General features: G+C 62.3%; 3 protein-coding genes across 12 annotated transcripts in view; 2 read left to right on the top strand and 1 right to left on the bottom strand.

Moving 5' to 3' along the window:
* The window catches only part of MED12 (mediator complex subunit 12), a 38,372-nt gene extending 29,989 nt beyond the window's left edge, over positions 1-8,383 (bottom strand). For 6 of the 7 annotated variants that reach the window (XM_068956846.1, XM_068956850.1, XM_068956848.1 and 3 more), the window contains exons 1-7: positions 8,170-8,377; positions 6,493-6,597; positions 5,606-5,797; positions 3,683-3,842; positions 2,154-2,329; positions 1,768-1,878; positions 938-1,192 (exon numbers count right to left, since the gene is read on the bottom strand). In XM_068956846.1, coding sequence (XP_068812947.1) covers positions 938-1,192; positions 1,768-1,878; positions 2,154-2,329; positions 3,683-3,842; positions 5,606-5,797; positions 6,493-6,597; positions 8,170-8,268 — 1,098 coding nt within the window. In that variant the 5' untranslated portion in view covers positions 8,269-8,377. Of the gene's footprint in view, positions 1-937; positions 1,193-1,767; positions 1,879-2,153; positions 2,330-3,682; positions 3,843-5,605; positions 5,798-6,492; positions 6,598-8,169 lie in introns of all 7 variants that reach the window. The other variant, XM_068956847.1, reaches the window with a different exon arrangement.
* Positions 8,384-9,180: 797 nt separating this feature from the next.
* IL2RG (interleukin 2 receptor subunit gamma) lies at positions 9,181-14,130 on the top strand. 2 transcript variants are annotated; one of them, XM_068957154.1, is made up of 8 exons: positions 9,181-9,339; positions 11,759-11,849; positions 12,041-12,225; positions 12,331-12,473; positions 12,640-12,802; positions 13,271-13,379; positions 13,464-13,548; positions 13,667-14,130. In XM_068957154.1, the coding sequence occupies exons 1-8, from the start codon at positions 9,246-9,248 to the stop codon at positions 13,865-13,867; spliced, it is 1,071 nt and encodes a 356-aa protein (XP_068813255.1). In that variant the 5' UTR covers positions 9,181-9,245; the 3' UTR covers positions 13,868-14,130. The 2 variants fall into 2 exon arrangements, with proteins under 2 accessions (XP_068813255.1, XP_068813257.1); XM_068957156.1 differs by lacking the exon at positions 9,181-9,339 and adding an exon at positions 9,916-11,335.
* Positions 14,131-14,871: 741 nt separating this feature from the next.
* Positions 14,872-22,698, top strand: LOC104150593 (sestrin-3-like). 3 transcript variants are annotated; one of them, XM_068957151.1, is made up of 11 exons: positions 14,872-14,928; positions 15,023-15,147; positions 16,609-16,656; positions 18,413-18,616; positions 18,786-18,968; positions 19,121-19,357; positions 19,441-19,552; positions 19,864-19,982; positions 20,444-20,634; positions 21,009-21,153; positions 21,276-22,698. In XM_068957151.1, exons 2-11 carry the CDS (start codon positions 15,112-15,114, stop codon positions 21,363-21,365), a joined length of 1,365 nt encoding a protein of 454 aa, XP_068813252.1. In that variant the 5' UTR covers positions 14,872-14,928; positions 15,023-15,111; the 3' UTR covers positions 21,366-22,698. The 3 variants fall into 3 exon arrangements, with proteins under 3 accessions (XP_068813252.1, XP_068813253.1, XP_068813254.1); XM_068957152.1 differs by lacking the exons at positions 14,872-14,928; positions 15,023-15,147; positions 16,609-16,656 and adding an exon at positions 17,378-17,601; XM_068957153.1 differs by lacking the exons at positions 14,872-14,928; positions 15,023-15,147; positions 16,609-16,656 and adding an exon at positions 17,666-18,119.
* The last annotated feature ends 2,241 nt before the right edge of the window (positions 22,699-24,939 follow it).

Genomic DNA, 24,939 nt, shown 5'->3' with positions numbered 1-24,939 from the left:
TCCATCCTGCACTCTCTGAAAGCTTCTCTGTTTTAACAAGCTCCTTTGCTCCCCAGGAAGAGGCAATCTCCACTCCCCGCACAGGGATCCATCTGACCCAGTCACTCTCCTCTTGAAGGAGGAAGAGGCACAACCACGAACACACACATTAAAACAGAACTCATCTCTCTCCCTTTGACCAAAACACACTGGATGGACCGAGTCCCACAGTGACACAAGTGTTTGCCTTTAAACATCTCTTTTCAATAGGGCACCTGTAACCTTGCCCTTCTACTGCAAGGTATGACTTATCAGTTGAAAAAACTGCACCTTAAGAGTTTGGAGTCATTCCCTTTCATAGTCTGCCACCACTCCAGAGGAGAACGGTCTGCCTAAACAGTAGAAAAAAGGTCTTCCATACAAAGAGCGTTACTTTTCAAAAACAAACCAACAAAACAAAACCAACGAACCAAAAAATCCTCACAGAATTACAAAGCACTCTTTTTCACTTCTGGCATAATTCCTTTCCCTAGATGACAACCTTTTATTGGCATATAAAACAGTATATGAAACGTCCCTTTCTCATTTCCTCTCCTGCAAAGCTTCCCTAGGCATCTAAAGCCTCTGTTAACAGAGCAAAAGGCTTGCCAGCCTCCCTCATATGGGATCATTAACCATGGCCCTTTTATAACTCATTGATAGTCTCTTCCCAGGACAACATACAGTACGCCGAACCCAATTTTCTCATGCAAGTCAGTCTAAGGGCACTACTGCAGCACTGAAGTTTGGTACCAAAGCCCTGTAGCAACTCACGAAGGACTTACCCTTTGACAGGCACAGTTTGAGATTTATCCTTTCAGGAAGTTCGTGACTCAGCATGCAATGATTTTTCTGTGACGGCATACAATAGAAACTATCTCTGCTGACCCTGCTGTCACCAATAACAATTCAAGCCTACCTGGAGGATGCAGCTGAGTCCATATACAACTGGCCGGTGCTGAGGGCACAGAAGTAAGTCACTGAAGGGGCTGGGGGGAGGGTTCCCTGCAGCTGGCTGAGGGGTGGGAGTTGAAGGAAGAGCATTCCCTGGCTGCGTGGACAGGATGTGGGGTGGGTGCCCGCCAGCACCATCCAGCTGCATAGCAAGCCTGCGGGTGCAGAAGTAGGCCAGACGTCTAGACAAGTACGCAGACTGCACAAACTCTCCAGAGTACTGTAGAGAAAAAGAGGAAAAACATAAAAAACATGCTGGTTATGAGAAACATGGGAGAAACATCTAACCATCCCAAAGGCATATGTTGCGTGGCACTGCCTCACAGAGGCACAGAGAGCTCCTTGGCAAAACCGTCATTCATTGGCTACCAGAGAAACTCTCCAAATGCTCTGCTATGGCAATGATGTCCTGTACCTCAATCTACCCACACCCAGCCTTCCCTGGGCTTGGAAGGCCTAGCTAGAATATGTTGTGACAGAAGGAAAGAAAAGCCGTTTCCCTGCAGTAGTGGGCAACGAATCCCAAGAATCTGACTATCACAGTTATGACATGGGCAGGGATTACCAGGTCTAGAGCAGGGAAACATGGTAAGGAAAGAAAGAAAGAAAAAAAAAAACCACACAAGTCAGGACAAAAGATTTCCTTGCATCAGCTGCCAAATGACACTCAAATAGAAGGTCACTCCCTAGTGTTCTCAGAGCAAAATAGCTCATCATCCCGCAGGCAACAGGGAGGGGACTGACAACAGAGGAAGCTAGTGCTGTCCTGAAGTCAGATGGGTAAATTGTTCTTACCCGCAGCAGCAGGGGTAGGAGCATTTTCAGAAATTCATCTTCTCCTGATCGTATCTTCTCAAAGCACTCAAGGACCCAAGTCAGGAATTCATGCCGGTCCAGCATGCCATCCTGCACATAGACAATGGCACAGCAAATGGACAAAAGCAAAAGCAACACCCAGCGAGGTCGGGCAGAGCAACAGCAGCTGCTTGCTTTCTGAAAGCGGAAATACTCTAGAAGTTTACACAATTCTGTGCCCTCTTCCACTGCGCTCAAAACTACATCCAGCCCTGGAAGCCTACTCATAGAAACAGCGTATTCTGCAAAAATGAATCCCTTTGCACACCCTTTCCCTAGTCCCCCTGTGCCACACACCCACCCAGAAACTGCCTCCAGTCCCTCACCTGGAACATGAACATGGCGAGTTTCTCATTGTAATCCCACTGCTTCAAAGCTTGTTCCACCTCTTGGGGCATTGGCCCAGACGGCGAACCACAGCCTTGACCTGGGAGCTGCCTATAGAACTCGGCAATTTTTTGCAGCTGTTCTGACAGGTACTTGGTGATGATCTGCGTCCATTCTGGAGAAAAGAAAACAGGGTAGCAATGAGTATAGCAGCAAAGAGAAGGAAGGCAAAAACAGGCAGGTGCCTGGTAGAAATCCAGACATTTCCTATTGTTTGAGGAGGACAGAAACATAAAGAAAGGAAAGTAAGTGTCAGAATATTAGCTTCACTATGAACTGGAGGCAGCACGGAGGAAAAAGCGTGCACTGCAATAGGGAACATAGGGAAAAGCTTCTGTGCCGGGCGGGGGGAAAGCCGCTTTGTCTTCATACAAGAAAAGTTAGGACGAAAGATTCCTTCACAGCTGTTGCTGAGAATCAGCAAGTGGAGAGGAAAGGATTTCCAGCAGGGAGCAGTGTTAGGCCAGTCTGATTTAGCATCCTCGGTAATCTGACAGACATCAGAAACACTGGAAACACTTCAAGTCTGAATTTGTTCCTTAACCCGTTTCAGACACCAGGGTAAAGCCATGATCAGCTAATCTTCTAAATAACTATTTTTACCAAACTATAACGGTGTCACAGACAAACTTGATGCACAAAATAACACTATTACTCTCCTCTGGGACAATAAAGATGACAAAACCCAGGATAAAACATGCAACATCCTGAAACAAACAGTACTCAAAGGGTCAGCAGTAGGACAAACTTCCACAGACAGAGGAGATTAAATGGAATAAATATATCCAATAAACTGATCAACCTCTCAGAATAGAATTAAGAAGCCTGTGTAATTTTTATACCAAAGATAAACAAGTAGAAAAAAAAATCCACGGACCTTAGCTGCTAATACTGCTTTTTAAAGGAGCGTGTGTGTGGTCAGATACTGCAGTGAAAGCCATACAAACCAGAAAACAGACAGAAGAGGTCCTAGACTGCAATAATCTGGAGCAGGCCAGAACACAAAGGACATTCGATAGAGGATCCAGTGAGGCCTAAAAAGACCAGAAATCTGAACAGGCAATAATATATTGGAATTCTCTGGGAAACGTACTTGCTCACTCAAGAAGAAACTAACCTAGCTTAGTGATACTTCATAAAAACTGGAAATCTGTAAGTGTTAAGAGAAAACCAGCTTACGGGCTGCAGGGGCACAGCAGAACTTAACGGGGAGTTATCAGAAGGGAGGGGGAGAAAGAAGAGGCAGGCTATAAGGAAGTATTTATGGCTACCGAGACTTACTTTTCAAGAGAGTGCCCTTACAGGTCGGCCCTGTTGCTTTAGACAGTTACGCACATCGTAACTCTAGCATTTATCCAGCAGGAAACAAGCGTACATTGATTTTCAAGCAACCTCTTACCATTCAAGAGCAGCCTGAGACGGGAACACCAAGGACAAACAAAACTAGTGCTCCACAGAAGGTGCTTACCAATGAAGGGATCGATGACATGCCGCTTTTTCACCTTGGTTTCTGTGATGGCAGCATAATAGGCACAAGTCATTTTGATGAGCCAGGCTGCTCTCATCACCGGAACAGTGTATTTTGCCAAATAACCGAAGACCTCTTCCTTCTTGCTAAAGATGGGCACCTGTAACAACAGGGAGGGGGAAACAACAACCAAGGACTTAGAAAGGAACTATTCCAAAACAGCCACACATACTATAGGCTCTGCAAACTGTGCAGGGAAGAAAAATAAGAAAAAAAAAAAAGTACTGTGTTGCTATGTGTTGCAAGAAACCTACTGCAAGAATTCACCTCTGGCCAGAAAGCAACAATACTAGAGCTACATGTCAATATAATCAGAAGCATTAAGAAATAAATGGAAAGAAGACAGAAAACATAATTACATCACTGTAAATCCATACTCTGAATCCTGCAAACAGCTCTGGTTATCCAGAGAGGATGCGGACAACGAAGAAAGGTACAGACTACGGACTGAATCAGAAGCACAGAGTACCTTCTGTATGAGCGCAACCGAAGAGATAGGACGCTTAAGTTTCGTAATCGCTCTGTTTCGTTTACAACGTCTTATAAAATCATGAGCGGCCAACAGAAGAGGGGCAGAAAAAGGAAATTTAGTATTTATAGTAGGAAAGAATTCATTAATCCAAGTTTCAAATTTCAACATACGATACAGTGAAATTATCAGACAGTAGATTTATAAAACAGAGAATAACACATCACATTGAGGAAGTAAAGTTATAGAGCTTGTTTCCACAGGATACTATGGAGAACAAAAGGAGGGATGGATTCACAAAGGGATTAGATAAATTCACAGAAAACAAGTGTGTTCGGTAGGTATCAAAAAGTCCCTAAACTAACGACTGTTGATTCACTCACTTGCTATGTTTCTAACATTCCTTCCCAATTATTCTCTGATGTCTCAAAGACACAAAGACAGATAGCTTGGCTATCTGAACCTGTGGCCTCTGACTGCAGCAGTGCTCACATCTAAGCTGATGAAGGCTGATGGAGCATACTGCAGGAAGCTGGGGAAGGCCCTGAAAGGCTCGGGTTTTCACAAAGACTTCAAGAGAGACAAATAGCCAACGTACAAGGATGCAAGGACTAGATGGTTACAAAAAGAGATCCTGGGGAAGCCTGACTATTTTCCCAAAATTGACTCAAAATTCCAAGGGTCAGGCAAACTCCAGCTGCTAAACTACGTGCTCTGCTACTAATCCACAACAGGGAACTATGTTTCTGTGCTCTGGCATCTAGGGCTAGATGTTGCCATGGTAGCATTTTTGAATTCTTCCGGGTGTGGAAGAAGAAAGAAAGGTCCTACTCTATCAGAGTGGGCCTATGAACAGGGAACTTGGGAAACTAGTATGTGTTGTGTAGAAACATTTTATAGTTTGGTCTCAGCCAGGCTAATGCACAAACAACTTCTCAGTTTAAAAACTGAAACACATGCCACCGCAATAGAAGTCTGGGAAGTCATTTGGCTGCTTGTTTCCCGTAATTCTCACTACGACTTTTGAGAACTTGGAAACCCCCTCACAATAGGGATGGCCCTAATCAAAACAACAGGCCAACCGAGGGCAACAGCAGCAGCTCCTCTGAAAAGCATCAGAACCCCAAAATAAGTCAGTCATATTATATAAGCCAAAAGACAAAGCTGAGCCTGACCTCTGAACCAGTTCTTTGGGTGGGGAGACTGCAACTACTGCAATACAAGTCCTGAATCTGCTCTTCAAGCTGAAAGCTTCAAGCGACGCGCACAGAAGAAACTTCTCCAAATAGTACAGCCAAACGAACCAAATGCCAATAGTGAAACCAAATGAACATTTCAGAAATAAGCACAGATAACACGCTTTGCCCTGCCAGGCAGCCTACCCTGTAACGTACCTTTTTGGCGAGATGAGTGAGGGGCTTAGTTCCAGCCAGATCTGTGAACCAGTTGTTTATGGCACTCTGAGAACGTGCTGTTACCAGCCAAAAGTTATCCTTCTGATTCACCTGGGGTTTCCGCCTTCCCGTGTCAGGCAGTGTATTACAGCGCAGCTTTTCTGCAATAATACTACTAAAGTTTGAACTGATCTGAAGGAAGAAGGAAAAAAGATAAATTACATTTTATAGCTCAAAGACCTGTTCTACACGCTTAAAATCCTATCTGTCCTTTCTATCTGTCCTTCCTACCAGAAGTCTCATTAGCGTGAGCTTTTGAGACATATAACAATGAGAATTATTGGCAGGTTTTGTATTTGTAAAGAGGAGCACTTCAGGAAGACTCTATACAGGAGGACTAAACATTTTCAATAAACGAGCAGAGACTCAAGTTCAGATGGACACAACTCTTTATACAAACTTAAGTCAAACCAGATAGAAGGCCTCTGGCATGGATGTCAGCCAAGAGAAACAGAAATACTGTGCTTACTGATTTCTTTCCATCCCAGTTCATTACTGCTCCTCTCGTGAGGGAGACCAGGAAGTTACCATCTTGATTTCAGAGATGGGAAAGATGAAGTTAAGGTCTGTTATGTAACTCCCACATTTAAACTGCCAGATGTTTCAAGAAATCCTCTCTTCAACCAGGGCAATAACGTAACCCAATCAATTTGGGAGAAGATTCCTGCTACTGATGCTCTAGTCTTCCGTTGTCATAAAACATCCATTCTAAAGGGAAGAGCTCCTAGCTATGAACACGTAGAAGGTACGAGATCCAGAACCGTGGAGGACCGACCCGACGGTCCCTGCGGCCGCTGGGCACCCGCGCTGCTCCAGAGGGCTCTCACCTTGGCAGGATTGAAATTGACGTTTTTGGCGCTGCCGTGTTCATCCCCGGAGACAGCCGGCTGGTTATTGAAACCTTGCTTGACATTTAGAGCAGTCAGCTCATCCTGCAGGAGAAAGATGATCAGCACCACCCAGCGAGGCACCTCTACGCGAGCTCGGCAGCTCCTATCCCTGCCACGACTGCCTGCCCAGCGCAGAGACAGCAGGAGGCCTGGATAAGCTCCACTCACCGGCCACAAGGCCTTCGCTACCAGGCTGTGCCCAGAACAAGGCTTGGGGAGGGGAAGCTGCGCTGACAGGCATGAGGGCCCCAAACCTGCCCCAGGGGGGCTCAACCAGGGTTGGGTCACTGGGTCCCAAATTCAACCAGAGGGGCACAGAGGTCCCCTCCCCCCCAGGGAGCCCCTTCAGCAGGCCCCAAACCCAGCCAGAGGGGCACAGGCGTCCCCATACACACACCCCCAGGGGAGCCCCTTCAGCAGGCCCCAAACCCAGCCAGAGGGGCACAGGCATCCCCATACACACACCCCCAGGGGAGCCCCTTCAGCAGGCCCCAAGCCCAGCCAGAGGGGCACAGGTGTCCCCATACACACACACCCCCAGGGGAGCCCCTTCAGCAGGCCCCAAACCCAGCCAGAGGGGCACAGGCGTCCCCAAACACACACCCCCAGGGGAGCCCCTTCAGCAGGCCCCAAACCCAGCCAGAAGGGCACAGGCATCCCCATACACACACCCCCAGGGGAGCCCCTTCAGCAGGCCCCAAACCCAGCCAGAGGGGCACAGGCGCCCCCATACACACACCCCCAGGGGAGCCCCTTCAGCAGGCCCCAAACCCAGCCAGAAGGGCACAGGCGTCCCCATACACACACCCCCAGGGGAGCCCCTTCAGCAGGCCCCAAACCCAGCCAGAGGGGCACAGGCGCCCCCATACACACACCCCCCCAGGGGAGCCCCTTCAGCAGGCCCCAAACCCAGCCAGAGGGGCACAGGCGTCCCCATACACACACCCCCAGGGAGCCCCTTCAGCAGGCCCCAAACCCAGCCAGAGGGGCACAGGCATCCCCATACACACACACACCCAGGGGAGCCCCTTCAGCAGGCCCCAAACCCAGCCAGAAGGGCACAGGCGTCCCCATACACACACACCCCCAGGGAGCCCCTTCAGCAGGCCCCAAACCCAGCCAGAGGGGCACAGGCATCCCCATACACACACACACCCAGGGGAGCCCCTTCAGCAGGCCCCAAACCCAGCCAGAGGGGCACAGGCGTCCCCAAACACACACACCCCCAGGGGAGCCCCTTCAGCAGGCCCCAAACCCAGCCAGAGGGGCACAGGCGTCCCCATACACACACCCCCAGGGGAGCCCCTTCAGCAGGTCCCAAACCCAGCCAGAGGGGCACAGGCGTCCCCATACACACACCCCCAGGGGAGCCCCTTCAGCAGGCCCCAAACCCAGCCAGAGGGGCACAGGCGTCCCCTCTCCCCCGGGACGCTCAGCCGGAGCCTCCCCCAGGCTGGGGACACAGGTCTCCCCTCCGCCGGGGCCCCCCCACCCGCCAGGGCGGCCCCGCCGCAGGGTCCCTACACCAGGCCCCGGCTGCACGGCGGCCAGCGCCGCGCCCCCGGCGTCCCCCACCCCCGCGGCCGGGCCGGGCCGAGCCGAACCGGGCCGCACCTCCTTCTGCTTGGGGTCCTGCGGGTAAACGTCGGGCGGGCCGAGGCGCGGGCGCTTGAGCGGGCGGTGCTCGTAGCTGAGGACGCCGAAAGCCGCCATCCCGGCCGGCGGTCAGAAGCGGCCGGGCCACAACAAGGACCGCCGGGGCCGCCCGCGCCTGCGCCCTGCGCCGCCGGGGCCGCCCGAGCGGCGCGCCGCTGTCACGGAGGAGGCCGAGGGGAGCCGGAAATTCCCGAGCCGGAGCCGAAAGGAGACGAAGATACCCGAGCACCGCCGAGAATTCCCGAGCCCTCCTGGGCGCAGGCGGAAAGTGTCGAAGATAGCCGGAGCGGCCCGAGGGGCGCATGGCGGCGATTGGCCCCCCCCGGCGGAGCCAGTGCGCGTGCGCCGCGCCGGGAAAGTGGGGGGGGGGCGGGGAGGTGGAAGGAGGTCACGTGACCCTGCCCCCCTTCGCCATGGCTGCCCCCATAAGTGCCCCACATTGCTGTCCCTGTAACTCCCTCCCCCCTGCGGCCACCCCGCATAGCTGCCCCGCATAGCTGCCCCCCATAACTACCCCAATAATCCCCCCATGAGCACCGCCATGACCATCCCCCTATGACTGCTGCCCCCCATGACCACCCCACACAACTACCCTCCCCATGACGGCCCCCCCCCCCCCATCCCACTGCCTGCCCCAGTGGCTCCCAGTACCACCCATCCCTCGAGGAGGCCCAGCCCGGGGTGCCAACGGTGGGCTTTGGGCAGGGGGCCCCCATGCCTGCCCGTGGGGCAGCCCCAGTGGGACGAGCCGTGGGGCAGCCCGCAGGGCCGCGTGGGGTCCCAGTGGGCCGGACGGCGGTGGGGGGCTGCGGTGGCGCAGGCCATGAGCCCCCCCCACCCCCGGGGGGGGGGGGGGCGAGGCGCGAGCCCCTCGGGCCGGGCGGCGGGGGCGACCCGCGAGGTGGGCCCGGCGGGGCAGCCGTGGGGCTGGCGCCGGGGCGGCGCCGTGGGGCAGGAAGCGGCGGCGGGTGCGGAAGCCGGCGGCATTGTGCAGCGGACCACGCGCTGGGGCAGGTCGCGCCGCGCACCCCGCCATGCCGCGGCCCACCGCCTTCCTCGCGCCCGTCCTCCCCCTCCTCCTCCTCGGCGGGCCGGGCCGCTGCCTCGCCACCACCCATCGCCCCCCAGGTAAGGGGGCACGGCTGCCCTGGGGGGGGGGGGGGGCCGGGTGGGCCACACCGCTTCTCTTCCGGGGGGTCGGCCACGGAGGCCCTGAGCGACGGCGGGGCGAGGGCAGGACGTAGGCCGCGGCGGCCGAGCGGGCTCCCCACGCCGCGCTGCCCCGGCCCCACGGCTCCCAGCCCCACGGCGGGGGATGCTCCGGCCCGGCCCCGGCCTCGGTCGGTAGCAGGATGCCGGGCGCAGATCGGTATCTGCGACGCCTGGGACGGGCAGCGCCGCCATCAGCAGACGCGTGTCTGCGCTCATCTCCGTCCTCGTCCTCTTTTATCGTCCCAGCCGCGCCACGCGGGCTGGCGCGTCCGGCCGGGGCGGCGGGTAGCGGGACGCCTCCCCCGGCCCGGCCTCGGGGCGCGTTCGCTCCGTGCTGCCGCGCGCGGACGTGCCCCCAAGCCGGGACGGCGGACGGGCTCGGGCCCGGACCCCAAAACCATGCTTCCTGCCTGCCCCTTGCGGGGTCGGACCTGCCGCCGGCCCTCCGGGAACGAACGCCATCGTTTTAAGATCGAAAAGCTTGATTCCAGATTGAAATAACCGAGTTTAACCTCGTTTTGCATTTCTGGCTTTAGTTATTTTCCAATGGAAAGTTAACTTCTTCTTGGCTGGCAGCCAGTAAAATACTTGATTTCAAAACAAATTCAGCCCTTCTGTTATTTGTGGCCCGCTTCGGCTGCTAGGAAGATGCACTCTGTTTCCAAATCCTTATCAAAACGATTGTGATTCAATGTACATTTCTCTGGTTTCTTCGTCTTTGTTATGTTAGAAAATGGTAAACATGCATTTCCTCTGGAAAATCTTGTTTATGGAAAGTAGACTTCAACATCACTGATGCAAACATCACTTCAGCACGGTTTCCTGTTAGCAAAACACAGGTAATCGAAATGTGCAGGAGAAGCGCACGGTTTCTTAATGCAGGCTTTGTACTTTAGGCTGCACTGGCTTTTACAGCAAGGAAGCGTGGTATTTAGAAGGAGCGAAGTAAGCAGATTGTCTGAGACCTCGGAAAGGTGACGGGAACGAGGAGACCTCTGACTCCCACGTCGGAGCTGAATCACTCGCTGCGGGAGGAGGACCAGCTTTCCTCCCTTTCATGCCCCCCTCCTTTTTTTTTTTTTTTTTTTCCCTAAACTCTGAATGGAATCGGGATCCAATTGCATGATTTTTGGTGGAAAAATTATTTTCTGTGAGCCTGCAGCAAAGGTCACCGCCGCCAACAGCTGGTTCAGCAGCCTGCTTTCAAGGGCTTCGCTAGCAGCTTCCATCGGAGCTGCGGTCTGAGGCCGGATGCGGCCCCCGGCAGTGCAAGCCGTGCCGGGGCCGCCGGACCGTGCCGCGTGGGCAGGATCCGAGCCGGCACGCCGCGGCCGGCGCCGCAGGAAGGAGGGGGCAGAGCTGGCGCGCGGGCCCTCCTGGAGGGGCTTGGTGGGCGCCCCAGGGCTCAGCAGTCTGCTTCCTGCAGAAATGAAACCGCCAGGGCTCAGCAACCCCCCGCCCTGCCGGTTACCGCCGAAAACAGCCGCAAGAAAGGACGGCGCTGGAAAAAAGCAAGCACAGCATCTGTCTTTCAAAAGGAGGAAGTGCGGTGCAAGGATAGGCCAGCATCACCTCCGTTCCCCGACCGTACAGGGACACGCAGAGCACTTGCAAGTAACCGATGAGTTTAGCCAACAGGGAGACACCGGGCTCCAATGCTGGCGGCCCCCTGAGTCCCCTGTAGGACAGGGAAAGTAAAGAAAAGGGGTTGGTGTCCTGCAGCTTGGCAGCAGCGAGAGGTTTCCGTGCTGTCCTGCAAGACAGCCCGTCAGGGGCTGGCGCCAGACCAGCAGGGACGGCTGGTGCGGGGCTCCAACAGCGGCCTCGGGGCGAATAACGGACGTGAGCTGAGGAACTGGGATGAAACCAGGTGCAACAGTTAAGCAAGAAGAACCGGTTGCGCGGATATAAGGTGAAGATCTGCTTCCGTCGCAGCTCTTTGGAGGAAGTTTTGGGGCTCACGTTGGTGGCCGGTGGCGCGTGAGTCATCGACACCGAGCGCTGCGCCAGCAAACGCCGGTCGGTGCTGCCTGAACAAGGGTAGTTCGGACACGGCCTTGCAGGAAAGCCGCCCCACAGCGCGTGACGTGAAAGCTCAACCCTGCAGAGCTGCGGTTATTTTGCTTACGCAGAGAAAGGCCAATGGGAGTGTGAAAAGTCTCCAGATGCAATTGGGGAGGAGGCGTGATGCTAAGGGGGTGGAAAGGAGCTGCCCCTCCGTGTCACTCTTGGGCAGAGCCCGCAGTGATGGCCACAGGCTGCAGCGGAAGAGGTCCAGGGTAGACATGGGGGAAGCACGCCCACGCGGGTGCCTCGAGCTCTGTGTCCCTTGCAGGGGTGGAGTGCATCCTCTTCAACGAGGAGTACATGACCTGCACGTGGGGGACCAGAGAGACGCTCACAACCAACTACTCCCTCTACTACTGGTAGGTGTCCCCTCCCCATGGGGCTCCCCCGCCCGAGGGGCTCGCGGGCACCGTCTGGGCTGGGGCTCGGCACCGCGCGGCAGCGGCCGCCGGCACCCCAGGGCCCGGCCCATGCTGGCGGGAGGCTCTGTGTGCAGGGCACGCGGGGAGCGCCGGGGGCCGAGGACCCCCCATAACCCGCCGTGACGCAGGTACGGGAACCAGTTGCCCGCGGTGGAGTGCAAGCACTACCTGCAGGACCAGGGCGTCAGCGTCGGCTGCCGCTTCAACCAGAGCGAGATCATCCAGTTCAAGCCTTTCCACGTCCGCGTCAACGCCAGCCTCGATGGCAAGACCCTCGAGATCCCCAGCGAGCGCATGGAGCTGCAGGACCTCGGTATGATGGGGCTGGCTGTGGGGCTAGGGGTCCCCGGGGCCCAGCTGGGCAGGGCTGCCCGCTTGCGGGGACGGTGCTCACCCGGGCACCGCCTGTGCCTTGCAGTGAAACCGGAGGCACCCGTCAACCTGACCATCCACAACCTGAGCAGCAACCAGCTGCAGCTGACCTGGAGCTCCCCGTACCCCAAGACCAAGTGCCTGGAGCACGCCGTCAAGTACAAGAGCAACAAGGACACCACCTGGACGGTGAGAGCCCCCAAAGCCGGGCAGCTTGGCGGGTGCCCCTGTGCGTTTGCCCGGCCTCCACGGCGCCGGCGGTCGCGTGCTTGCGCCCGGGGACGAGCTGCACACCAGCCGCCGCCGCGGCAGTGCTGGACGCCGGCCCTCATCGCCTGGCCCTCATCTTCTGCAGGAGCACAAGGTGCAAGGAGACATCTTCTCCTTCCCCAGCGTGGATTACGAGAAGTACTACACCTTCTACGTGCGGAGCAAGATCAACAGCTACTGCGGCAGCACCCAGCTCTGGAGCGAGTGGAGCGTGCCCGTGGTCTGGGGCAGCAACACCACCAGCAAGGGTAGGTGCAGGCCCATGCAAGAAAACAAGAAAACTCGCCCGAGGCAGGAGGTGTCAGGGCAAGACCAGGGGAAGCCCCAGCAGGGCGCCGGGCGCCCGGTGCCCGGGCAGCAGCATCGCCGGCGCTCACAAAGATAAGCACCCACAGCCAGTGGGACGAGATGCCTTTTACCATCAGCAAACTGGCTGAAACATGGTAGGGGATGCAGCTCTGCCCGGTAGGGCTGCTCCGGCGCGGCCAGCCCAGCACGGGGTCGCCAGCAAGTCGTGGTGACAACGTGGCTTCAGGGAAGGGGCTCCTTGCGCAGCCCTCCGCTCCCAGCTGGGCTCCGCCGTGGGCCATCGCAGCCTCCCGGCCCCACCGGCCGAGGGCCAGGGCCCGCGCGCGGCGGGGGTGCCACCGGGCCAGCGCGGCCTCCGCCAGGGCGGTGTGCCAGCGAGGGGTCCGTGCCACCCTAGCTCTTTGCAGGCACCGCAGAGGAGCAGCTGCGCTGGTTCTGGGTCCACACGGTCCTCGTCCCCATCGCCTCCTGTCTGCTTTTCCTGGTCCTCGTCATCTTACTGGTCCGTATGGAAAGGTGAGTGCCGGGCCGGGGCCGGGGGCCGGAGCGGGGCAGCGCTGCTGGGCGGCCCTTCCCCTGCAACCCGTCCCTCCCGCGCAGGGTGTGGGTCATCCTCATGCCCAGGATCCCCAATCCCAGCAAGAACTTTGATGAGCTCTTCATCAAGCACAAAGGCAACTTCCAGGTAAGGCGGCCGCCGGGCGGTTTTGGGGCGCTGCGCGGCTGCAGGCGGAGGCTGGCGGTTCGCACCCCGGCCCCGCTGGCCCTGCCGGCCCCTCTCAGCCCGCTCTCGTTTCCTGGAGGAATGGACCGGTGTCCCCAAAGACGTCGTGGAGAGCTTCAAGCCCAACTACAGCGAAAGCCTCTGCTACGTGAGCGAGCTGCCCCCCAAGGAGCGCTGCGAGCCCCTCTGGGAGGGCAGCAACCAGCCGCCAGCCGTGCCCGGGGCCCCCGCCGGCACCCGGGAGCGCAGCCCCTGCGAGAACAGCTACGTGGGAGCGTGACCCCCGGCGCTCGCCCCGCCGCCCTCTGCCCCCCGCCTCCAGCCAGCCTCCACCAAGCAGCCCCCCGCTCTCCCTGCTCCCGCGCGGGACCCCTCGGCGCGGCCGGCAGTGGCGGTGACGGGGGGGGGACGGGAGGCGCCGTGGCGGTGCAGCGGGCCGCCCGGGGGGGCACCGGCGGGGCAGGTGCCAGGGGCTGCCCAGCGTTTCCAGCTCTGTAACGAGCAGCTCGGCCTCGCGGCTGCAATAAAGCTCTGCTGCGCTTGGCCTCGGCCCGTCTCGCGTCCGAGGGCCCCGGGGCGGGGGGGGGGACACAGCTCCGGGGGTGGGGGGGTTGTCCTGGCAGAGCCCCTCGCCCACGGCGGCCCCGCTCTGACCTCACAACCGCCGTGGGGCCGCCGGGCCCCGCAGCCCACGGCGCCGGTGGCATGTTCATCTGCGTCAGGCACGGCGGTGAGCGCCCCGCCGGGGGGGTCCCAGCGCCCCCGGGGGCGCTCGGGATGGTGGCAGCGGGGGGGGGGGGTCCCAAGCACGGTCGCGGCCACCCTGTCCTCGCAGATAACCAGCGCTTCCTGGCCAACACCGACTGCCCGGTGCTGCTGCTGCTGGCCTACGTGCGGAGCAAGGCGGGGGTCCCGGCGGGAGGTGAGCGCCGGGCGGGGGGGCCGTTGGGCAGCGGGGCGGGGGGCCGGGGCCCGTCCGGCGCCCCGCACGCCCACCCCTGCCTTTTGCAGCCGTCATCGACCTGTGCGACCAGCTGGGCACCCCCAAGCTGCTCTTCCAGGCCAAGCTGCCGAGCGAACGGGCCAGCAAGTCCCTCCCGGCCCCCGGCCCCTACTACGTGTGCCGCGTGGAGTTCGGTGCGCCCGGTGGGTGCAGGCAGAGCCGTCCCCCCTGTCCCCCCCCCCCCACCGCCCGCCGGGGCTGCGGCGAAGGCGCCGGGTCTCTGCGGGACGGCGGTGACCCAGGGCGGGTTTTGGGGGTCCGTGCCGCAGGGACGCAGCAGGAGCACACCTACCAAGCCTTCGTGCCCCTCCTCAAGGAGCCCAACGCGGCACTGGCAGGTGGGCGAGGGGCCGGGGCCGGGCGGCAGCGCGGGGGGCGGGTGGCGGGGAGCAGCCCGTCCGAACGTGCCCGCCGCCCCGGCTCCGGCCGCAGAGGCCCTGCGGCTGCACTGCGAGCGCCAGCACCGCCTCCGCCTCCGGACCCCGAGGGTGCCCGAGGGCAGGAGGACGGCGAACGTGGAGATGGCGCCCGCTGCCACCGCGCAAGCCCCCGGGGCGGTAAGGGGTCGGGGTGGTGCTGGGGGGAACGGCTATAGGAAGCGGTCCCGGCTCCCGGGGCAGCCAGCACGGCCCCGGTCGCCTTCCCCGAGGCCACGTGTGATGGGCACGGACGTGCCGTCAGCCCTGTGCCAGGGCCCTTCCCACCCCTGCAGCCCCCGCACCCGGCAGGCGCTCGCCTGGCGGCAGGGGTCCCCGCGCCCCCTTGTCCCCGACCCCGCCACCTCCCTGCCCTGCTTCCCTGTGTCCCGCTTGCCCGGCCCCTCCTGCCCTCATGTCCCCAACCCTGCGCTCCCTGTCCCCGTGCCCCACATCCCCATGCCCTGTCACCCCTGTGCCCCGTCACCCCTGCGCCCCAGGTCCCCTGCCCCGCATCCCCATGCCCTGCCACCCCTGTGATCGCTGTCCCCGTGCCCCATGACCCACCCCATGCCCTGCCACCACCATGCCCCGTCACCCCTGTGCCCCATTCCTCACTCTCCATGTCCCCATGCCCTGCCACCCCTGTGCTCGCTGTCCCCATGCCCCACATCCCCATGCCCTGTCACCCCCGTGCCCCATGTCCCCATGCCCTGCCACCACCATGCCCCGTCACCCCTGTGCCCCATTCCTCACTCTCCATGTCCCCATGCCCTGCCACCCTGCTGTCCCATCACCTTGTGCCCCATGCCCTGCCACCCCTGTGCTCACTGTCCCCGTGCCTGCCATCCCCATGCCCTGCCACCCCCGTGCCCCATGTCCCCCTGTCCCCGGGTGCCGCGGCCGGGCAGGACCCCCGTGAGCCGCTGCCCCTCGGAGCAGGGGAAGGCGGCAGGGCGAGCAGCGGCGGCAGCCGCCGAGGACGACGGGGCCCAGCGCAAGGCGGCTTCGTCCGCCAGGGCGAAGCAGGAGCCCGGCCGGAGGGACAGGAACCGCTGAGGCTGAATAAAAACCGAGGCCGGGGGGGGGCGGCCCCCGCCGCGCACCAGGGCCCACGGCTGCACGGCTCTCGCGTGGGGGCAACCGCCGGGGCGGGACGGTGGGGGGGGGGGCAGCAGCGCCGCGGCGCCCCCCAGCGGCGGGGGCGGGGCCGGGGCAGGCGCTCTAGCCCCGCCCCCTGCCGCGGTGGGCGGGGCGGCCGGCACTTGACCGACGGGTAACTTTCCAGCCTTGCCCACGTGGTGCGGCCGGCGGCCGCCCCCGCTCCCCCCCCTCCCCTCCCTAAACCTTGGCTCCGCCGCCGCCCCGCCCCTCGCTGCGGGTTGGTCGGTGGGGCGCCGGCTCTTGGCCCCGCCCCCCACGGCGGCGGTGATTGGCGCAGGAGCGGCGGTGGGCACGCCCCTCTCCCGGTGCTCGGGCTGCCGCGGTGCCCGGCTCGGCGGTGCCGGCGGCCGGGACGGGACGGGACGGGACGGGGCGGGCGGCACCGGGGCACGGCACGGCACGGCACGGCGCGGCCTCACCATGATCCTGTGTCCCCAGAGCATGGAGCACCCCCGAGGAAGCCGGTGCCAGCGGCTGCAGGGGCAGGTAGGAGCCGCCCCGCCGCCACCGGGGCCCCCACCGGGGCACCGGGCCCGGCCGTGCCCCGGCTCTGCCCGCCCGCCCGCCCGCCGGTACCGGCCTGGCTCTTCCTGCGGCACCGCCGAGCCGGGCTCTTCCCGCCGCGCTGCGCGGGGTCGGCGCGGCCGCGCTGCCCCGCCGCGGTGCCGGTGCCCGGTGCCCGGTGCGGCGGCTCCGTCCCCTTTGTGCGGGATGCGGGAGGCGCCGTGCCTCCATCACTGCCAATCAAACTTGTTTTTCTCTCTCCGCCTGCACTGCCCTCGTCGCGCACCGGGGGCGCTGCCGCTGCCGCCGCCCGCACAATGGGGCTCCGGTTACCGGTTACCGGCACCGCGGACGGGGGGGGTGGGGGGAGCCGGCCGCCGCCGCCGCCTCCCCGGCAGCATCACCTGCTGCGGGCGAGGATGCCCCGGGCCCGTCGCTTCGGTCGCCTCCGCCGGGGCCGCGGCCCCACGCGTGTTTCCCGCAGCGCTCGCCGTGGCGGGTGCCTCCTGCTTCGCGCCGTGCCCTGCGCGCAGCCCAGCCGGCGCTTCTGCTCCCTTCGCCGCTCACCGTGGCCTCGGGCTCTCCCCGGGCAGAGCCGAGGAGGAGGCTCCGGGCGGCCCGTCGGCGAGCGCCTCGACGCCTGGGCGAGCGCGCCGGCGCCGTCCTCGGAAGCGGCAGCGCGGCACAAAACGGTCGGCGCCGCTCGGCTCCGAGGGTGCGACGGCACCGGCTGCCTGCGCCCTTCGGCCTCGCTCGCCCGGGCTTCTCTGGGTCGCCCCGGGGCCGTTTGCCCGGCTGCTGCGGAAGAGGAGGCTCCGTAGGGCTCCGCGGTGGGCGAGACGGCCGCTGGCGATGGGTAAGGCGAGGGGGACGCGGCGGCCGCCAAACCCTCCGGGTCTCCAGCGCCTCGGTCCGCGGGCCGTGAGGGTGCGTCCTGGTGTCCTGGCCGGCCTCTCCTGCAGCAGGGGCTGGTGGGCGCCGCTGTCACCCCCCTACCCCGGTCCTTGAGCGGCTACCGCGTCCCCTTGCCGAGGAGCAGCTCGGGAGCGGGCTGGAGATGCCAGGCGGCGCGTGCCCAGCGTGAGGCTCGAGCGCTGGGAGGGGAGAGGCGCTCGCTGTTTTCGAGGGGCTCCCGCGTCCCACCTAGAGATGCTCAGCACGAGCTGGGGACGTGACTGTCCGTGTGGCAAAGGCCAGCTCGGTGCCGGGGCCGGCCGTGCCCGCGCCGTGGATGCCGGGTGCAGCACCTTCCCAGGCCAGGGTGTTGTGCACCTCCCCGTGGTCCGTTCCCAGCACCCTCTGGAGAAGGACCGGGGTGACCCAGCTTTGGGCTCTGCTCGCCGGGGAGGTTGGCTGGTGCTGCCGCAGCCGTAGGAGGCGGGTTCGAGCACGGCGCCGCGGCAGGACCCCCCTCACCTTAGGGCGCTCTTCTGCGCTTTCACGGGGTGCGTGCCGGCCTGGGGAAGCTCTTGCGGGTTAAGAGGGCTGAACGGGAGGCGGTGCAGGATTCGGTCTTCCAGGTCGACTCTTGCGTTTGAACCCATGGGGCTGGTGCGCGGTCTCCTTGGTCAGAGCGGGGGGAGACCCGTGAGCCCCTCCGTGTGCCGCTGGCCAGGTTGCGGTGGCCGGGATGTCGCTCGCTCCTGGTCTCGTCCAAGCAGGAGCGAGGGCCGAGGGCCGACCCGGGCCCCATGCGGAGCTGGGGTCGGGCTGCTGAGACACGGCCTCTTCCCCGCAGGTAGTGAAGATGTCCAGCAGCGAGCCCGAGCGCCCCCAGTTCCTGTTCGTGAAGGCGCTGGCGAGCCGGGGCCGGCTGGAGGCGGTGACCCAGCAGATGGGCTACCACCCGCAGTACCTCGACAGCTTCCTCAAGACCCAGCACTACCTGCTGCACATGGACGGCCCGCTGCCCTTCGACTGCCGCCACTACATCGCCATCATGGTGAGCGCACGGCGCTGCCCCGGGAGCCCCCGAGCCCTACGCTCTTCGTGCTGCAGGCTTTTCTGCAGAGCCCGAAATCGTTGTCGCGCTCTCGCCCCATGCCGGCGGCCGGGCGGCTCTTCCCCGGCGAGCCGAGCGCTGGGTGCTCACGCCCGGCGTGCTCTTGCAGGCGGCCGCCCGGCACCGCTGCAGGTACCTGGTGAACCTGCACGTGCTGCAGTTCCTGCGCGTGGGAGGCGATCCCCAGTGGCTGCGCGGCCTCGACTTCATCCCGCTCAAGCTCCGCAACCTCAGCGAGATCAACAAGATCCTGGCCCACCGGCCCTGGCTCGTCACCAAGGAGCACATCGAGGTAGCGGGGCCGGGAGGTTGGGCAGCGGGTGCGCGCTGGCGGCGGGGACCTCAGCCACCTCCGCCGGCCGGGGACAGTCCCCAGCGGGGCTGGCGGTGGAGGGGAGGCGGGTGCTCCTCTCGCTGCATCGCCGGCCTCTCTCCGTCCCGCAGAAGCTGCTGAAAATCAGCGAGTGGAGCTGGTCGCTGGCGGAGCTGGTGCACGCGGTGGTGCTGCTGGCGCACTGCCACGCGCTCGCCAGCTTCGTGTTCGGCTGCGGCTGCGAGCAGGAAGAGGGGCCGGGCGGCCGGGGCACGCTGAAGCCCCTCTCGCCCGGGAACCAGTGCTTCTGCGAGGCGGCCAGCGGGAACGGCTGCAACCAGGAGCTGCTGCGCATCAGTCGCAAGCGGGTGAGCCCCGGCGGTCGATCCGCGGGCAGGAGGGGGCCGGCGCCGCTGCCCTAACCACCGCTATAACATATATTTCCGAGCAGTCTCTGGATTCCTGCATGGAGCTGGATTCCCTCCGGGAACGTATCCAGCGGATCCACCTCGAGACTGAGGGCAGAGAGGAGACGAGGCCGCTGCAACAGGATCGAGAGGAAGGTGAGAGGAAAAGAGCGGAGGTGGGTGGGCAGGACAGCAGCTCCCTGCCAGGGTTGGGGGGGGGGCCAAAAACACCAGCCTGTCCGCCGGACGTGGCCATCGCAGCTCCCACCTGCAAGGCCCCAACCTGCTCAGAGGAGACCCTGTGGGCGCAGCTGGGACATCTTCAGAGAGGCGCCGCTGGGAGCGGGAAAGGAAGGAGCCGTGCTCCGGGGACGGGCCCGGTGGCCGCCCCGGCCGTGGGGCACAGGGCAGCGCAGGAGCTGAGCTGCGTTTAGCGCTGCTCCGACTCGTCCTCTCCTCCCTCCCAGATCTCGATGGGGAAGTCACCGGTGCCACCAACCTTGCGTGCTACATGCAGGACCCCGACTTCGGATACCAGGACTTTGCCCGGCGCGACGAGGATCAGACGCAGGTATTCAGAGTCCAGGTGAGGTTCCTGCTCTCCTGGGGACATAAACCCGCAGGCCTGCGGCAGCCTGGGCTGTCGCCTCGCCTCTTCCCCTGGTGGGGGGCGGCCGATCGCGCGGGGGGCCAGCGCAGCCGGAGGGCAGCTGCTTTTGCAGTCCGTGCCGGAGAGGGCTGTCCCTGCGCCCCTGCGCTGGAGAGGCGCTGCTCAGAAAGGGGACCGTCTGACGAGCGTCGGGGAGGGGGAGGCGAGCATCAACCTGACGTCGAGGACTTGTGTTTTCATCACATCAGCCCTCTGGGCCAGGCATGGGTCAGTGCAGCGCCAGGGGTCAAAATTATCCAAAAGCCACCTGATCAGGGACGCTGTGACTTGTGGCAGAGCTGCCCGCAGACACCCGAGGTCTCCAGCAGCAGCTCTTCCTAGGAACGTGCCCCGGGCTCCTTTATGCAGTGGTGAAAGCCTCTTGCTGTGCTCAACAGGATTACTCCTGGGAAGACCACGGCTTCTCACTGGTGAACCGGCTCTACTCCGACATCGGGCATCTCCTGGATGAGAAGTTTCGCATGGTGGATGGTCTGCAAAGCAGCGCCATGGCCAAGCGGCAGGGCTGCGAACCCTCGGTCTTCAAGCGGGGCATCTGGAACTACATCCACTGCATGTTCGGCATCAGGTAGCTAAACCTCCCCGTCTCCCGGCCTCGCGGGGAAAACCACGCTGAGCTAGGCGCAGGAGCGCGGCCTGCTTCGGCTGCGTCCCCAGGCGCTCTGGGATGTCCTGCAGACTGGCTTGGAAAAGAGATGGGGCCAGGAGATGGAGAAAATCCTCAGCTTCTCCGGCTGGGAGAGGGCACTTTGCTGCCGCGATGACAGTGGTGTGCACCGCAGCCGTCCCGTGCCACCCTGGGGGGCCGTGCCAAGGCTTTCTGGGGCAGGACTTGGTGCCTGGTGGCCGCTGTCCCCCACGGTGGCAGCGTGCACCGGAGCAGACCCCGAGCGAGGGAGTCGGTAGGGGCTGGGTTGTGACCGTCGCTCGTGCTCCCCGCAGGTACGACGACTACGACTACGCGGAAGTGAATCATCTCCTGGAGCGAATGCTCAAAGTTTACATTAAAACTGTCACCTGCTACCCAGAGAAGACAAACCCGGAGATGTTTGACAGGTTCTGGAAGCAGTTCAAGCACAGTGAAAAGGTAGGGCGACCACCCCCGGGCCGGGCCGGGCACGGTGCTGAGCCGGGCTGCCGCTAGCCCGGCCGGCCGGCCGCTCGCTTGCGCCGCAGCGGCTGCCCGAACCTCCCTTGCTTCTCCCGCAGGTCCACGTGAATCTCCTCATCCTGGAGGCCAGGATGCAGGCGGAGCTGCTGTACGCCCTGCAGGCCATCACCCAGTACATGGTCTCGTAGGCGGCGGGGAGCTGTGCTGCGGCAGGGCCGGGCAGCATCCTCCCCCCCCGGACTCGCGCGCGGCCCGCCGTGCTGGGGCGGACGGCGAGGGATTGCTCCGTTTAGTTTACTTGACTGTCTTGTTCCCTTTTATTTTATTTTATTTTTTTCCTTTTTTCCCCCCCACCTCTCCTTGTGGGCCGCACCGAGCGGCCCTGTTAACGTGCAATTACCAAACTGTGAGGCAAGTCCGTGTGATGCTGGAGACTTGAACGCGGCCGAGGAGGACCGCCAAAGACGCGGGGCGGGCGGGCGGGCCGAGGGAGGCGCCAGCGGACCGGGCTCTCCTTTCCCGCAGGGCTGCTGCCGGCGGCCAGGGCAGCTCCTGCGGGGCCGAAGGCGAGAGCCGGCTCCCTGCCCGGCGCTGCAGCCGCCCGCCTGGGAGCAGCCCTTCGGCGCCCGGCTCCGAGGGGCCGACGCGGGCAGCCCGGAGGCGCGGGGCTGCGCGGGCAGGGAGGGAGGTGCACCCGGCCCTTCGCCGCGCCGCTCCTGCGAGGGGGACGCGCTCGCTGCGGTAAGTGTCCTGCCGTTTATGTGCCAAACCCTGGCGGGCTGGGCACGCGTGCTGCCCCCACGCCAACGCCAAACTGTGAAGCTCTTGCAGGCGGGGGTGGCGGGAGCAGGACCCTGGCAGCGGCCGGGCACTGGGCGCTGCTGCAGGGGCCGTCTTGCCTTCCTGTGCGGGCTCGGGCGCTGCAGCACCCAAAGCCCCTCCGGTGTCGGTAGAAACGCGGGCGGTTTCCCGAGCCAACGCGGTGCATGCACAGGGCTTGTATCTTCCTGCTGCAGCGCTGGCAGCACGGGCCGGGGGGGGGGGGGTCCTGCGCCCAGTCACTCACTGCTTAAAATAGTGATGTGGGAACCTAGGGGTCAGCACGGATGAGCTGAGGGAAACCTGCCGCCTCGGCCGCGGCTCCCAGGGCTGTCCCCGGTCATGCAGACGCAGCCCAGCCAGTACCCTGCCCTCCGCCAAGCAAGCAGGCGCGCGTGCCCTTATCCCCCGGCTGCTCCATCCCTGCGCGGCAGCCCTGGCTGGGGGCACCCACGGATGCCTGAGCCAGGAGCCGGCCCACCCCCGGGGGGGGGGAGCCCCCACGCAGGAGAACAGCTGAAGAGGAGGAAGGGCTGGGGCTACCCATAGCTCCTGGGAGGCTGAAGCGAGGACAGCCGGAAAAGCCTGGTGCACGCTGCTTCAGTCAACCTGTTTACTGCGTAAATGTACGGGGAAAGAAAACCTTGTGTATGGAAGCTACAGAAAAAGCCTATTTTTGCTATAAATATATTATGTTTGACATGGATGCGTGTTTTCTTTCTCCCAGCTGTTGGGAAGGGGATGCAGGCTCCCCCAGCTGCTCTGCTCCTCTCCCCGCGCAGGGGGAGCACAGCGCTCAGGCAGCTCCAGCACCAGCCAAGCCGGCTGCTCCCAGCCGCGGTGGCAGCTCTCGTACGTCCAGCTCTGGTCTGATGCCAGCAGTTGGCATCTGGTCACAGGGCCCCGATGTCCCTGAGCTTGGCCCTTCCTGTTGAGCCCAGCTACAGCTTTTTCCCATGCTCAGCTGAGCAGCACCGCACATGGATAGGAAAAGCAGGGAGGTTTTCAAGGGACTGCAGGACTCCAGGGAGGAGGAGGAGGATGCTGGAGGATGCTGGCTCCTCTCCTGCTAGGTACCCGAGAAAGGAGTGCTTTCTGCACACAGGATGCAGCCCAGCCGGCCCAGGGCCCTGGAGGGAGGCCGAGACACACTGCAAGCAGCGCCGCAGCAGGGACCGGCACTGCTGTAACATCACCTAGCCCCAGGGCCGAGCTTGCCCGCAGGCTGCCGTGTCCTGCGCTCCATCGTGGCCTCGCGCCCTCGTTACCCCCAGCAGCCGGGCTGCAGGCCAGCAGTTTTGCCCGCCTTTCCGTTACCCCTTGCAGATCTGCGTCGTGCAGGGCTGGGACGGGCAGCAGCAGCCAGCTCGCCGTGCAGCTCCCCGCTCCTGCGCAGAGCGGCATCTCCAAAGCCGGCGAGCCTTGGGCTGGCTCCCCCGGCAGGCTGCACGCCCCAGCATCCTCGCCCTGCGGAGGGAGCAGCAGCTAGAAGCGAGCAACAGGACGCCGTTGCCTGGGGGAGAAGGGGTTGAATGCTGAAGATGCTGAAGCAGATTCTCCCTTTGACCCCCAGCTCTTTCGGGCTGTGCGTGGAGGGGTGGCCTGGCAGGAGCTCACAAAACAAACATCAGTGGCAGCAGGAAGACTAAGGGCTTCACGGGCTGCCAACTCCAACCAGGCCTCAGCACAAAGGACCCAAAACTAGCCGAGGTGCGGTCAAGGCCAGCAGACCACCAGCCCGAGCTTCCTGACAAGAGTAACATCCTTGCATGATCTTAGAGCTAGAGAGCAGCAGATGAAGCAATCGTCCGCTCCCACCTGAGCAGCATCCGCAAAGCCACAACAGCAGCCCAGGAAGGTTTGTTAGCAGTAACTCTAGTACAGGGGGTTATATCACTGGAAGCCTGGGAAGTCATTTGCCCAATTCCTCAGAGCAAAGCTGCACACTCACCTGATAACGAGACTTCGCTTGTGAAACGTAGGAGCTGGTCCCTTCAGACCATCGGGAGGCCCCTGCCCAGGCAGCCCATGGAGCTACTCGCACGCACAGGGGACGCGGCATCGGGACGTGCTGGGGAGAGCTCAGCAGCAGCGCAGCCGCCATACCGCTCGAGGAAGGCGGATGGCCGCGTGCTGTGCCACGAGTCCAGCAACCTGGACACCCAGGCCCCTGCCCTCCACACCCGTCATCTGTCCGGCCTCGGGAATACCTCCCTGCTGCTTTCGTGGCTGGGAGGAGGAGAGCTGCCAGAGTCTACTGCAGAGCCAAACGAGCGTGCACTAATCTCCCAGGATTTCCAGCACCCTCTCCTGTGCAGGTAGTGTCAGGGTGGCCTGGCTCCCAGTCATCTGCAGGGAGGAGATCAGCCCATGCCCAGAGCCGTCGCGGCGTTCCCTGCAACAGCCCGTGGCAGAGGGCCGCGCTGGCAGGCGGAGCGAGGACAGCTTTCGTAAGAGCTGAGCTGTTCCCGAGTCATACGGTGGGAGGAATGGCATGTTCCCGGCTGCCAGAGCAGCGAGCTGAGCTGCACCGTTTACTGCGCGCAGAGCCTACAGCGACCCATGAAGAGCCAGGCCTACAGCTGCCGGTTATACTGCAGCAGCAGAGGGGGAAAAGAAGAACATGGGAGCTCGGGGCAGGCTCTCCTGCCAGGACACCTCTCAAGCAGCTCCTGGAGCAGGCAGTGTCCACCCCACCGTCTCCCTGTTCACAGGCCTGCACTGCACCCCTGCTCACCAGCTACTCCGTTATGCCGCCTTTGCGGCGGAGGGCAACAGACAACCCTGCGCTGTGATTTCACACATGCTCCCATTACTGGTGGCACAGGAGAAACGTTAATCAACGCTGAATATCTTGGGGAAAGCACCTCTCTGGCCAAGAGCTAAGCAGAAAAGGTGGTGAGCAGTTTTTGCACTGGCTTCAGATACTGCTGCTCTGCAGGC

This window comes from Struthio camelus, chromosome 11, assembly GCF_040807025.1.
Source record: "Struthio camelus isolate bStrCam1 chromosome 11, bStrCam1.hap1, whole genome shotgun sequence".
NCBI lineage: Eukaryota > Metazoa > Chordata > Aves > Struthioniformes > Struthionidae > Struthio > Struthio camelus.
Note: the sequence above shows the minus strand (reverse complement) of the source record. Positions and strands in the feature narration are given on the sequence as shown.

Coding starts and splice junctions, on each gene's coding strand:
- IL2RG (XM_068957154.1), top strand. CDS start 9,246: ATGCCGCGGCCCACCGCCTTCCTCGCGCCCGTCCTCCCCCTCCTCCTC. Junction 12,474..12,639: donor ACAAGGACACCACCTGGACG/GTGAGAGCCCCC, acceptor CATCTTCTGCAG/GAGCACAAGGTGCAAGGAGA. Junction 13,380..13,463: donor TTACTGGTCCGTATGGAAAG/GTGAGTGCCGGG, acceptor CCTCCCGCGCAG/GGTGTGGGTCATCCTCATGC.
- LOC104150593 (XM_068957151.1), top strand. CDS start 15,112: ATGGCGCCCGCTGCCACCGCGCAAGCCCCCGGGGCG. Junction 15,148..16,608: donor CCGCGCAAGCCCCCGGGGCG/GTAAGGGGTCGG, acceptor CTGTGTCCCCAG/AGCATGGAGCACCCCCGAGG. Junction 20,635..21,008: donor CACTGCATGTTCGGCATCAG/GTAGCTAAACCT, acceptor TGCTCCCCGCAG/GTACGACGACTACGACTACG.